Here is a 12,482-nt window from a genome sequence, read left to right as displayed (position 1 = left end):
TCATACTGTGCTTTAGCTTTTCTGACTTTGTGTCTACACGTGCTGGCTATTTGTTTGAATTCCTCTTTGGTGGTTTCCCCCCTTTTCCATTTTTTGTACACATCCTTTTTTAATCTTAACTCAGTTAAAAGTTCTTTAGATAGCCACCCTGGCTTCTTTAGGCACCTTCCATGTTTCCGTCTCATTGGTATTGCCTGAAGTTGTGCTTTTACTATCTCCCTCTTAACAAACTCCCAGCCATCATGAACTCCATTTCCTTTTAGTATTACTGTCCATGGGATCTCACCCAGCACTTCCCTAAGTTTTATGAAGTCGGCTTTCTTAAAGTCGAGAAATTGTGTCCTAGTATGCTTGGCTGCTCCTTTCCGCTGTATAGTAAACTTCAGAAGAGCATGATCACTCGCGCCTAATGATCTTTCCACTTCTACCCCACTAACCAGGTCATCAACATTGGTTAGGACCAGATCTAAAATGGCTGTTCCTCTTGTTGCTTCTCCCACTTTCTGGACAATGAAGTTGTCTGCAAGGCCAGTGAGGAATCTGTTTGACCTTATGCTCTTGGCTGAGTTTGACATCCAACAAATATCCGGGTAATTGAAGTCCCCCATTACTACTATCTCCCTTCCTTTTGCATGCTTGGCCATCTGTTCCAGGAAGGCATCATCTATGTACTCCGTTTGGCTTGGGGATCTATAGTAAACTCCCACAATGAGGTCACTGTTATTCTTCTCTCCCTTAATTTTGACCCAAATGCTCTCACTTTGGCTTTGAGGTTCTAAATCTTGGATCTCTTCACAGGTATACACATCCCTGACATATAACGCCACTCCTCCTCCTTTCTTGTCTGGTCTGTTTCTCTGAAATAGATTGTATCCCTCCATTATTACATTCCAATCGTGGGACTTATCCCACCAGGTTTCAGTGATTCCTATTATGTCATATTTAGTTTGCTGCACCAAGAGCTCAAGCTCATCTTGTTTATTTCCCATGCTTTGCGCATTAGTGTACAGACATTGAAGTCCATTAATCATTCCCCCGTGTCTCTTATTTAAGGATTTTTTCCTCCCACCACTAGGTCTGCGTGCTGTTTGCTCCATTCGGTCTATGACATTTGGATGATCATCTTCATCAATTGATAGACTCCTACCTTCAGGACCACTGTCTCCCTCCCCCACATTAGTCAGTTTAAAGCCCTCCTGATGAGGTTTCTGAGATTTTTTGCAAAAACATTCCTCCCAACCGTTGTGAGGTGCAGCCCATCGCTTGCCAGAAGTCCATCTTCAAGAAACTGCATTCCGTGATCTAAGAATCCAAACCGTTCCTGTTTACACCATTTGCGAAGCCAGTTGTTCACTTCCACTATTTTTCCCTCTCTCCCTGGGCCACGTCGTTCAACTGGGAGGACAGATGAGATGACAATTTGTGCATTTAATTGCTTCAATTTCCTGCCCAGAGCCTCGTAATCTCTTTTGATCTTCTGGAGGCTATTGCTTGCAGTGTCATTGGTTCCCACATGAACCAAGAGGAAGGGGTATTTGTCAGTGGGTTTTATGATTCCTTGCAGTCGTTCAGTTACATCTTGGATCTTAGCCCCGGGGAGACAGCACACTTCCCGAGACATCTTGTCAGGCCCACAGATAACTGCTTCTGTTCCCCTCAGTAGGGAATCCCCTATCACCACTACACGCCTCCTCTTAGGTCTGGTCGGGGTTCTTCCGTGAGCTGTCCGTTCCAAGGTCGCCTGCACATTCCCTGAGGGCTGACTTTGCTGCTCGTCTTCATATACCTGATCGACTGTAATGAGGGAGAGATCCTCAAATGGAGTCTGCTCTTCGTCTTCCATGCTAGGGGAGAGGACCTCAAAGCGATTGTGTATTTCTAAACAATCAGAGCGAACCCTGGGCCTCCTACTTCTTTGAGTCACGTTTCTCCATATATCTGGCTCCTGTGTTGGTGAACTAGCCTCCTTCTCAGGGGAGTCCCCTGTCTCCTCCTTGGTTTAAATTTAAATCCTTCATTATCTTCCAACAATAAATCAGCATATTTCAACCATTTAGTCTCCATATTTAGTTTTTTCTGGGCCTTAGCTTCCATTGGTGAAAGCCACATTTCCTTTCTAAGAGATCTTTATATCTTATCCAAACATTATACAGAGATTTTTTAATTACATGATTTTTAAAAACTTTGTGGGCCTTTATCTTGTTGTACTGTAGATATGCATGCCAACCAAATACATTGTCAAATCCCTCCAGATCCAGCACATCAACATTGTCTAATTGAATCCATTCCTTTATCCAGCAGAAAGCTGCAGCTTCAAAATATATCTTCAGGTCTGGCAGGGAGAATCCCCCTCTTTCTTTAGTATCTGTTAGTAACCTATTTAATTCTGGGTTTTTTCCCCTGCCAGATAAATTGAGACAATGCTTTCTGCCATTCTTTAAAACACTTAACATTATCAATAATTGGTATGGCTTGAAATAAGAACAACATCTTTGGCAATACATTCATCTTTACCACTGAAATTAATGGTTACCGTTTTGAATTTTATTGTGTTATTATCTTCCTTAGTGGGTGGTGCAGACTGCTATTCTGAATAATGCTTTTTATAGATTAGAAGGCACTGGGGATGAGTTTATGGAACCAAGGGGGCTGTGGCCCAAAAAGGTTTGGGAGCCCCTGATCTAGTGTTTATTTCTTATCTGCTAACTCCAGGGTGTGAGCATGCATATATATGTATATGCTTTTGAGTGCATAGGGATTTAAAAACAAAACAGCACCTTTTCCTTTAACGTCCTCAATCCGGCAATACCTTCATTAGGGCCAAGCAACATGCCACTAAAGAGTTGCAGGCTTTGGAGTGCTGCAGAACTCTTCGTCAAGCAAGATATCATACAAAGCAAGTCACGGGGTGGGGAGTGAGGACAAACAAAGAAGTAAAATATAGGCTTGAGGTTGCAGTCATGTGGTCAGTTTCTAGATTTAGGGTGTGCACAAATTACCACTTTAGAGCACAGTGAAGTCCCATTTCACAACTCCCTCCCCTCCAGGTGTTCACATCCAGTGGCGTAGCGTGGGGGTGCAGGGGGGGCCGGCCGCACCTGGGGCAACATCTGGGGGGCGCTCATACTCGCAGCTCTCTGCCCTACCTGGCTCACTCAGGGTTAGGGGGCGCAAATTACTTGCCTTGCCCCGGGTGCTGACAACCCACGCTACGCCACTGTTCACATCAGCACAAATTCTTTAGTGTCAGATTTGTTTCTGCTTGTATACACACTATGTGTAGTGTACTAACAGCACACTGTCTTCTGACTAATAGCGTATTAATGCTTCCCTTATGAAATGCTGCATTTTGAGGCGCAACCCCCTGCAACCAGACTGCAGTTTAAGTTACTAATGCATACACTGTCATAGAAAGCCATGTTTCTTTGTAGGAATGGTGCTACATTTAAATTGGTACAATCTAGTATTAAGAGCTTCACAATCGTAGATCATGCATGCTGAGGTGCAACATTAAATGCTGATGATCGCAAATGTATGCATATGTAAATCTAAATATTACATACACATTAAATGTAAAACTCCAAAGGGAGATAAGAAAGTTTGAATTCTGTTTCTTCTTATTTGAATCGATTTCCCTTTTCTTTACAAGTGAAACTGTGGAAATATATTTTGTTAGACGTTCATCTTTTTTCTTTTCTTTTCAAAAATCATAATCAATCGTTGGGGGAGCAGGACTTTTGATCGTGGAATGACTTCCTGGTGTCCCAAGAAGTTCAGAAACCACCTCATATGTTGCTGGCACATGGGAACCCAACAGTCTTTCTGATCACATCTCTGATTTCTTTGTTTCTCAGAGAATAGATGATGGGGTTGAAGAGAGGGATAAAAAAGGCGTAGATGACTGCAACGATCTTGTCATAACGTCCCGATCCCATCCATGTCAAGTGCATGTACATGAAGCCAGTCGTTCCAAAAAAAGTAAAGACCACAATGAGGTGGGAGGCACAGGTGGAAAAAGCCTTCTGGCGCCCCTCCGAGCTACTGATCTTAACAATGACTTTCAGTATCTTCATGTATGAGAGGAGGATGAGAAAGATGAGGGCCAGGATGGCGATGGTGTGGAGGGCAAAATCCAACATGATGCTGGTCAATATGTCTGTGCAAGCAAGACTGATCACCTGGGGGAAGTCACAGAATATATGATCTATATGACTAGGCCCACAGAAGGGCAACCTGGAAGTCAGAACAATCTCCGGCAAAGGACATGCAAAACCACACACACAGCATCCCAGCACAAGCTGAATGCAAAGTTGGGGTGTCATCTTGGTCATATAGTTTAACGGGGCACAGATGGCTAAGTACCGGTCGTAAGCCATCACTGCAAGCAAGCAGGCCTCTGAGATACCCACACTGTGGAAGAAATAGATTTGCAGAAGGCAGCTCCTGAAGGAAATGGACTTCTTGCTCCTCAGAAGGTCCACCAGCACCCTGGGCATGGTAATGGTAGTATAGAACACCTCCAAGGTGGCCAACACAGCAATGAAGAAATACATGGGGACGTGAAGACGAGGAGTGGCAGAGATGAGGCTTAAGATAAGAGCATTGGCACTGAGGATGAGCAGGTAGGTCACCAAGAAGATGGCAAAGAGGAGTATGCCGTAGTCGCCCAAGTTGAAGAACCCATCAAGCTCAAACTCAGACACTGAAGTGCCATTGATAGCTTCGACCTGCATCATAGGTAGGCTAATCTAGAATAGGAAATAAAATCTATGAAGATGAGAGGCTGGCGAATAGAAGGTCATGGAGTTCATGTCTGCCTCAGACTTTCACAGCATTTCCCTGTAACTTGAAAGATACCATTCCCTGAAGTTTGCAAGGATTATTATGACCACACAAATAGTATAGTACAGTTCAATCTTTTTAACAAAAGCTCCAGAATTTATTGGGGAATCTGTGTGTCAATTACATAAAACCACATACTTCCATTCTCAGATATGATTGGAAAAAACAGTGGGTTGGGGGTGGGAGGGGAAAAGGAACATTTCTTTTACTTGGTGCTTTCCAGGTCATGTGGCCAGCAGGACTAAACCAAGAGGCTCAGTGGTTTAGACCGCAGTGCCACCAGTGTCCTAGTATTAGAAGCGATGGTTAATAAAGGCTGTGCACTGCTGTGCTCCCTCCCTGCTGAAAGTGACGGGCACAGTCACTGAAGGCAAACGTAGTGCACAAGAATAGGATGGGGTGCAGCTGGCCAGCTCCCACCAATCACAAGAGACAGGAAAGTAGAAATTGCACATGGTACCTGGGACTGAAATGGGTTCATCTCTTTTCTTCAAAGGGAGCTGTGTGTTTACTCTGCTTTCCATGCCAGGACTCTATAGCATCTGGGGAGTGATGACAGTGCCTCTGAGTGTATACAGCTTGTCTTTCTTTCCACCTCTAACAAACCACAGCCAGTTCTCAAACAGTCAAGATTAAGAAGCAGAGACTGGAGGCCAGATGAATTATTTCCTCAACGCTTTTAGAAGATATAATAATAATAATGGTAATAATAATAATAACGTCTCACCCATGAATTGCATCCCATGAGGCATCTCAAAGTGATTTACAATGTAATAAAAACATACATAAAATAATGTAAATATAAAATATGGTGTGTGTGGATATATAGATAGATAATTAGGTAAGTTGAAAATTTAAAACAGCAACATACCAATTATATCCAATACATAACATACCAACAACATAACATACCAATTATATCCAATACAGATACCAACATTGACAAATACCTTAATTTAGAAGACTTGTTGAAAGAAGAACATCTTTAGCAGGTGCCAAGAAAACAACAGTGATGCTGCCTCTCTGATGTTTAATGTTCCAAGCAGTAGATGCTCCAATGGCAAAGGCTCAATTCTGATATTGTGCAGAATGTTCAGACAGTACCTACAGGGTGCCTTCTCCTGCAGAATGCAGTGATTTTGCTTTGGCATGTAGAGAAGTGAGACAGTCTTCTAGGTGTACCAATCCCCTCGTCCACAATGGGAAAATATAATTCATATCCAAGACCCCTGTGGACATCCCTTGTTTATTATTCCTCAGACTATAGCTCTTGAGAACAAAACCGTTTCCCCAGGAAATCAACATACCCTACTGAGTATAAATAGAAATAAAGAAATAAAGAAATATAAATATCTCCTAAAATGCAACTATACCTGGAGGATTTTTGACTGCAAGAAATTGGATCCAAAAACTCTGGAGGCACCAAATATTAGGCTGACTCTTTTTCACACACCACAGGAGCCTCTGGGCTGCAATTCACACAACACACTCATCAGGGAGTAGTAATTCCCACTGAGTTTATTTGTGAGTAAATGCGCTGAAGAGTTCAGAGCAAAGAAATGCCATGGTGCACCTGTAGCCTCTCCCATATTGGCCATATTGGTCTCTACAGCCACAGCTGGCGCTGTAACTCTCTAATGGTTTGACTTTATCCCAGAAGGCACACTATTCACTTGTCTCCCGAGATGCCAACACAAAAATCCAGTTAGGAGTGGGCTGCAAATCACTTGAAAGGGAAGGAATGTCTCTCATCCGAAAAGGTTTGCTCTTATAATTAATGAGGGAGCTTTAAAAATAGTCAATTTGGGTAGTTGTCATGCAGCTTACTTGAAGGATGTTTTTTAAAAAGCAAAGAAAGCAGGAAACAAATGAATAATCAAAACAAATATCCCAAAAGAGCAATGTAAGCTAATGTTTCCTACCCCACCCCTTCTGATAGATCAGCATCCACTTAAGTCTGGGTGTTAAAAGCGATCCTCCTTTAACAAACACACACACACTACATAATTTTCATAATTTTCAGAACATCAAGCTTCCACCTTAGTAAGCATTATGGATGGATAGTCCATAACTAGACTGCTTCTCTTGAATACCCACAGCAAAGACTCCACACTTCCCTGGCCTTTTCGACTAGCATTGCTATAATCCAAAAATAATCAGAGACCCTTGTTTGGAGCCTCCAAGAGGGAAGAGGAAACTGTTCCCCCCCCCCATAGGGCCAACTCCTCCTCCTTATCATACAGCCAATCCAGCAGCCTTGAACTCATCCCACATTGCCACACCTGGAGCAGTGGCGTAGCGTGGGTTGTCAGCACCCGGGGCAAGGCAAGTAATTTGCGCCCCCTAACCCGTGGATTTGCGCCCCCTAACCCATGGATTTGCGCCCCCTAACCCATGGATTTGCCCTAACCCCAGATGTTGCGCCTGGTGCGGCCGGCCCCCCCTGCACCCCCCACGCTACGCCACTGACCTGGAGGATTTTTGACTGCAAGAAATTGGATCCAAAAACTCTGGAGGCACCAAACATTAGGCTGACTCTTTTTCACACACCACAGGAGCCTCTGGGCTGCAATTCACACAACACACTCATCAGGGAGTACTAAATCCCACAGAGTTTATTTGTGAGTAAATGCGCTGAAGAGTTCAGAGAAAAGAAACGCAATGGTGCACCTGTATGGTGCACACTACGTAATTTTCATTATTTTCAGATCTTAGGATTTCTCCTTACTAAGCACTGTGGATGAATATTCCATAACTAGACTGGTTCTCTTGAATACCCACAGAAAAGACTCCACACTTCCCTGGCCTTTTCGCCTAGGATTGCTGTAATCCAAAAATATATCCTGATGTTGATAATCAGGGACCCTTGTTTGGAGCTTCTGAGAGGGAAGAGGAAACTCTTGCCCCCCATAGGGCCAACTAGTTCTTATCATACAGCTAATCCAGCTGCCTTGAACTCATCCCTCATTGCCATGCCTTCAACCAGTCCTGTTTCCTGCTAGGACTTGATGCTCAATTGAGTACCATAAGGGAGAACAGAAAGATCTTGTTTCACAAATCCCCACTGGCTACCAGTCCGTTTCCAGGCACCATTCAAAGCTTTGGTTATGATCTACAAAGCCCTATACAGCTTGTGTTCAGGCTATCTGAAAGACCATCTCTCCCTATATGATTCTGCTCGGCTTTGAGATATTCCAAGGAAGTCTTTCTCTCAGTCCCATCTCACTCACAGGCACGTTTGGTGAAGATAAGAGGGGGCCTTCTTGGTGGCTGCTCCCAGATTGTGGAACTACCTTCCAAGGGAGACTAGACTGGCCCTAGTCAGCTTTCCTGTCACCAGCAAGCAAACTTTTTTGTTCTGACAGGCCTTTTTCTTTGGCCACTAAATGGCTGTCGGGGCAGCATTGGTGTTGTTCTCTCTCTCTCTCTCTCTCTCTCTCTCTCTCTCTCTCTCTCTCTCTCTGTGTGTGTGTGTGTGTGTTTTTAAATGATTTTCAGAGATTCTCTGTGCTGTATCTATAATACCAGCTCACAAAACAGAGAAATTAAATTCTTATTTTTAATAATAAATAAATAAATAAATATAAGCCAATCATTAAAAACATTTTATATTTATTATTTAATATCTCTCCTTTGTTAGTCAATGTAATAAATACAGGGTTTTAATGATTTCGCATCTTATTACATTCCACATGTACATTATTACATGTCTTTGTGAGCCTGTGAATAAAGGGGCATGTGTGTTTGAGAAGGGTGTGTGTCACGACACACAGTTTGGAAAGCTCTGTGCCATGGTTCTCAAAGTGGGCAGTTAACCACCCCGGGTTGTGGTGATGGGATTACACAGTGGGTGCTAAGAGACAAGTTGGGTGACATTGGAAGTGTAAATGACTCTCAGACTTTGAAAAGCTGGTATAACTGGATTGAGTCCATCAAATTGGTTTAATCAGTTGAACTAAATATTTTAATTGTTTTTGAACAAATGTGAAATTAATTGTTACCCTTTTGAATTTTATTGTGTTATTATCTTCCTTAGTGGGTGGTGCAGACTGCTATTCTGAATAATGCTTTTTTATAGATTAGAAGGCACTGGGGATGAGTTTATGGAACCAAGGGGGCTGTGGCCCAAAAAGGTTTGGGAGCCACCGATCTAATGTTTATTTCTTATCTGCTAATTCCAGGGTGTGAGCATGCATATATATATATATATATATATATATATATATATATATATGCTCTTGAGTGCATTGGGATTTAAAAACAGTGGGCCAATAAATCATGGCATATGCCCACTACGCTCAGCAGACGGTATCACACTTCTAAAAGATAAAGAAGCTATTGCACTGCACTGGAAAAAACATTACCAACATCTCCTTAACCGCAACTCCCCCGGAGCTGCTGAGGTCCTCTCACAAATTCCGCAAAAACAAGTTCAAGATGAGCTTGCATTACCTCCAAATCTGGGAGAGTTGTGTACAGCTATTAACCAAATGAAAAACAACAAAACCAGTGGACCTGATGGGATACCTGCCGAAATCTTCAAAGTGGGCAGAATTGAACTTGTACAACAACTTCACAAGCTCATCGAAAAAGTTTGGGAAAGAGAAGAAGTCCCAGCAGACTTTAGGGATGCCAAAATTATCAATCTCTTAAAAAAAGGTGACAGAACTGATTGTGGAAACTATCTAGGCATCTCTCTATTAGCTGCGGCCGGCAAAATTCTTGCAAGGATCCTGGCAAACCGTTTCGTAACAACATCCAAGCTGACCCTTCCTGAATCCCAAAATGGTTTTTGGTCTTCTAGGGGGACAGTGGACATGATTTTCACTGCTTGACAGCTTCAAGAAAAATGAATAGAGCAAAATCAACCCCTGTATATGGCATTTATTGACCTGACTAAGGCTTTCGACACTGTAAATCATAATGCCCTGTTTACTGTCCTTCTGAAAATTGGCTGCCCAGATAAATTTGTAAACATCATTCGGCTCCTCCATGATAATATGACAGCAACAATCTCAGGTAACAATGGCTCTCAAAGTGAACCATTCACAGTGGGGGCAGGTGTTAAACAGGGTTGTGTTATTGCCACAACTCTATTCATTATTTTCCTTGCCATGATCCTACACTTTGTCGAAGGGAAACTCCCCACCAGAGTAGAAATCATATATCGAACAGATGCAAAGCTCTTCAATCTGAGCAGGCTGAAAGCAAAGAGTATGGTTACCATAACTTCCATCATAGAGCTTCAGTATGCTGATGACAACGTAATGTGCGCAAGCTCAGAGGATGACCTCCAAACCATCCTAAACATCTTTGCAGAAGCTTACAAAAAGCTTGACCTATCACTCAACATCCAAAAAACATGGTGTAACGTTGTAAAATGTTGATCGCTTCTCCTACCTAGGCAGTTATCTTTCCACAAGGGCCAACATTGATACCGAAATCCAGCATCGCCTGAGCTCTGCGAGTGTGGCTTTCCTCCTGATTGAAGTGCAAAGTGATTGAGGAGTGGGACATTCACAGGGAAACCAAAATGCTTGTTTACAAAGCTATTGTTCTGCCAACCTTAATATATGCTTGTGAAACATGGACCACTTATAAACGCCATATCCAACTCCTCGAAAGATTCAATCAACGGTGTTTCCGAAAATTTTTACACATCACTTGGGAAGACAGGCAAACTAATATCAGTCTACTGGAAGAAGCAAAGTGTTGAAGCAATGATTCTCCAACATCAACTTCCTTGGATTGGTCATGTTGTGTGGATGCCTGATGATCGTCTTCCAAAGCAACTACTCTATACCAAACTTAAAAATGGAAAGCGTAATGCTGGTGGTCAACAAAAGAGGTTTAAAGACTGTCTCAAGGCAAATCTAAACAATGTAGTATAAACACTGACAACTGGGAAACACTGGCCTGCGAGCGCTCCAGTTGGAGAACAGCCTTTACTAAAGGTGTCGTGGGCTTTGAAGACACTCAAGCTCAGGACGCAAGGGAGAAATGTGCTAAGGGGAAGGCACACCGTGATCAACTCCCACCCGGAAACCAATGTCCCCACTGGCGCAATGAACCACTAAGCCATATGGGAAAGACGGCTCTGAGGTTAACCCTACTTAGTGCTTTTTTCAGGGGGTACTCAAGGGTACACAGTACTAGCAGCTCTTGGGGTTTTTTTGTTGAAAAATGTGGCACCTATGTAACAATGTTGAGTACCAGCAAAGATTTTTCTAGGGGCGAAAGCCAGTCCATACTGTTTGCTAGATGCAGGTGGTGCTGTGGTCTAAACCACTGAGCCTCTTGGGTTTGCCGATTGGAAGGTTGGTGGTTTGAATCCCCGCAATGGAGTGAGCTCCCTTTGCTCTGTCCCAGCTCCTGCCTACCTAACAGTTCGAAAGCACCCCAGTGCAAGTGGATAAATAGGTACTGTTGTGGCGGGAAGGTAAACGGCGTTTACATGCGCTCTAGTTTCCATCACGGTGTTCCAATGCGCCAGAAGCAGTTTAGTCCTGCTGGCCACATGACCTGGAAAGCTGTCTGTGGACAAACACTGGCTCCCTCGGCCTGAAAGCGAGATGAGTGCCGCAACCCCATAGTCACCTTTGACTGGTCTTAACCATCCAGGGGTCCTTCACCATTTTCTTATCTTTACTGTTTGCTGGGATCCTGGCACCATTGGTGCCTTCTTAGTCTTAATCACCTTTTGGCTGGGGATGAGAGACTTTCTTCTGTTCCTTTCCTTTATTGTGATACGGAGGGGGGGGCATGTCTTCTTCACCTTCTTCTTCGCTACAATATATCAATTTACTTCCAATTGTCGATGTCAAAAGGGACTAAAATCTATAAAATTCATAGAAAATCAACGTGCCAATTTGCTCAATTTCTCTAGGACTCCATGACACCTCCCCTGTCCTCCATAATCCCTCAAGCAAGGTGTCAAGACCCTAATCCTGTCAAATCACTCTGCCAAGCCTTTCCTCCGGGCAATGCCAGGTGGCAGACTATGCGTACATGGAACATTGTCTTCTCATCACCGGTACTCAGGATGTGCTTATCTGCGCATATCTCCAGCTCTGCATATTCCCCCCTCCCTCCTCCATATGTTAATCCTGTGTAACCCAACCTCTTCTTAAAGTATTCATGATGTAATCTGTGTAACCCAACCTCTTCTTAATGTATTCATGATGTAACTGGGATGTATTTTGCACTGTATTCTGGGACATGGAGGGAAGTTTCAAAAGTTTATGTCACCCCTTTCTCGCTGTTCAATCTCGCCTTGAACCTGTTGCGCAATAAACATGGATCTTCTGCAGCTTGCTCCTGTCTCCGGCTGAGCTCATTTTCCTCCGCAGGGACCCACAGACTTAGTCCGACGAGCTGGGTGGCTGAGCAGCCTCGCACCCAGATTTTTACCGTAACAATTGTTATTCTGGTTCAAGGGCTTCAGCCTCCTCATGTGGTTTTACCCAAGTGTCTTTACTGTACTATGATAATGCCTGCTGTTTTCATGGATGGAGCATGGAGAGATATGGGTATTTTTTAAATGGGGGGTGGGGGCTGCTTCTAGAAACCTTTGATCTTTGCCTGGCTGGAATGCAGCCTCGTGTGCAAAGGTAAGAGTCCCACGAGATATTCCGAGATGA

The 12,482-nt window shown here is 43.4% G+C and overlaps 1 protein-coding gene across 1 annotated transcript; it reads right to left on the bottom strand.

The window, feature by feature from the left end:
• Positions 1-3,224: 3,224 nt before the first annotated feature.
• On the bottom strand, positions 3,225-4,786 carry LOC128399437 (olfactory receptor 6N2-like). The gene has a single exon (XM_053360906.1). The coding sequence runs from the start codon at positions 4,734-4,736 to the stop codon at positions 3,786-3,788; it is 951 nt and encodes a 316-aa protein (XP_053216881.1). The 5' UTR covers positions 4,737-4,786; the 3' UTR covers positions 3,225-3,785.
• Between the last annotated feature and the right edge of the window lie 7,696 nt (positions 4,787-12,482).

The sequence above is a fragment of the Podarcis raffonei genome, chromosome 13, assembly GCF_027172205.1.
Source record: "Podarcis raffonei isolate rPodRaf1 chromosome 13, rPodRaf1.pri, whole genome shotgun sequence".
Lineage (NCBI taxonomy): Eukaryota > Metazoa > Chordata > Lepidosauria > Squamata > Lacertidae > Podarcis > Podarcis raffonei.
Note: the sequence above shows the minus strand (reverse complement) of the source record. Positions and strands in the feature narration are given on the sequence as shown.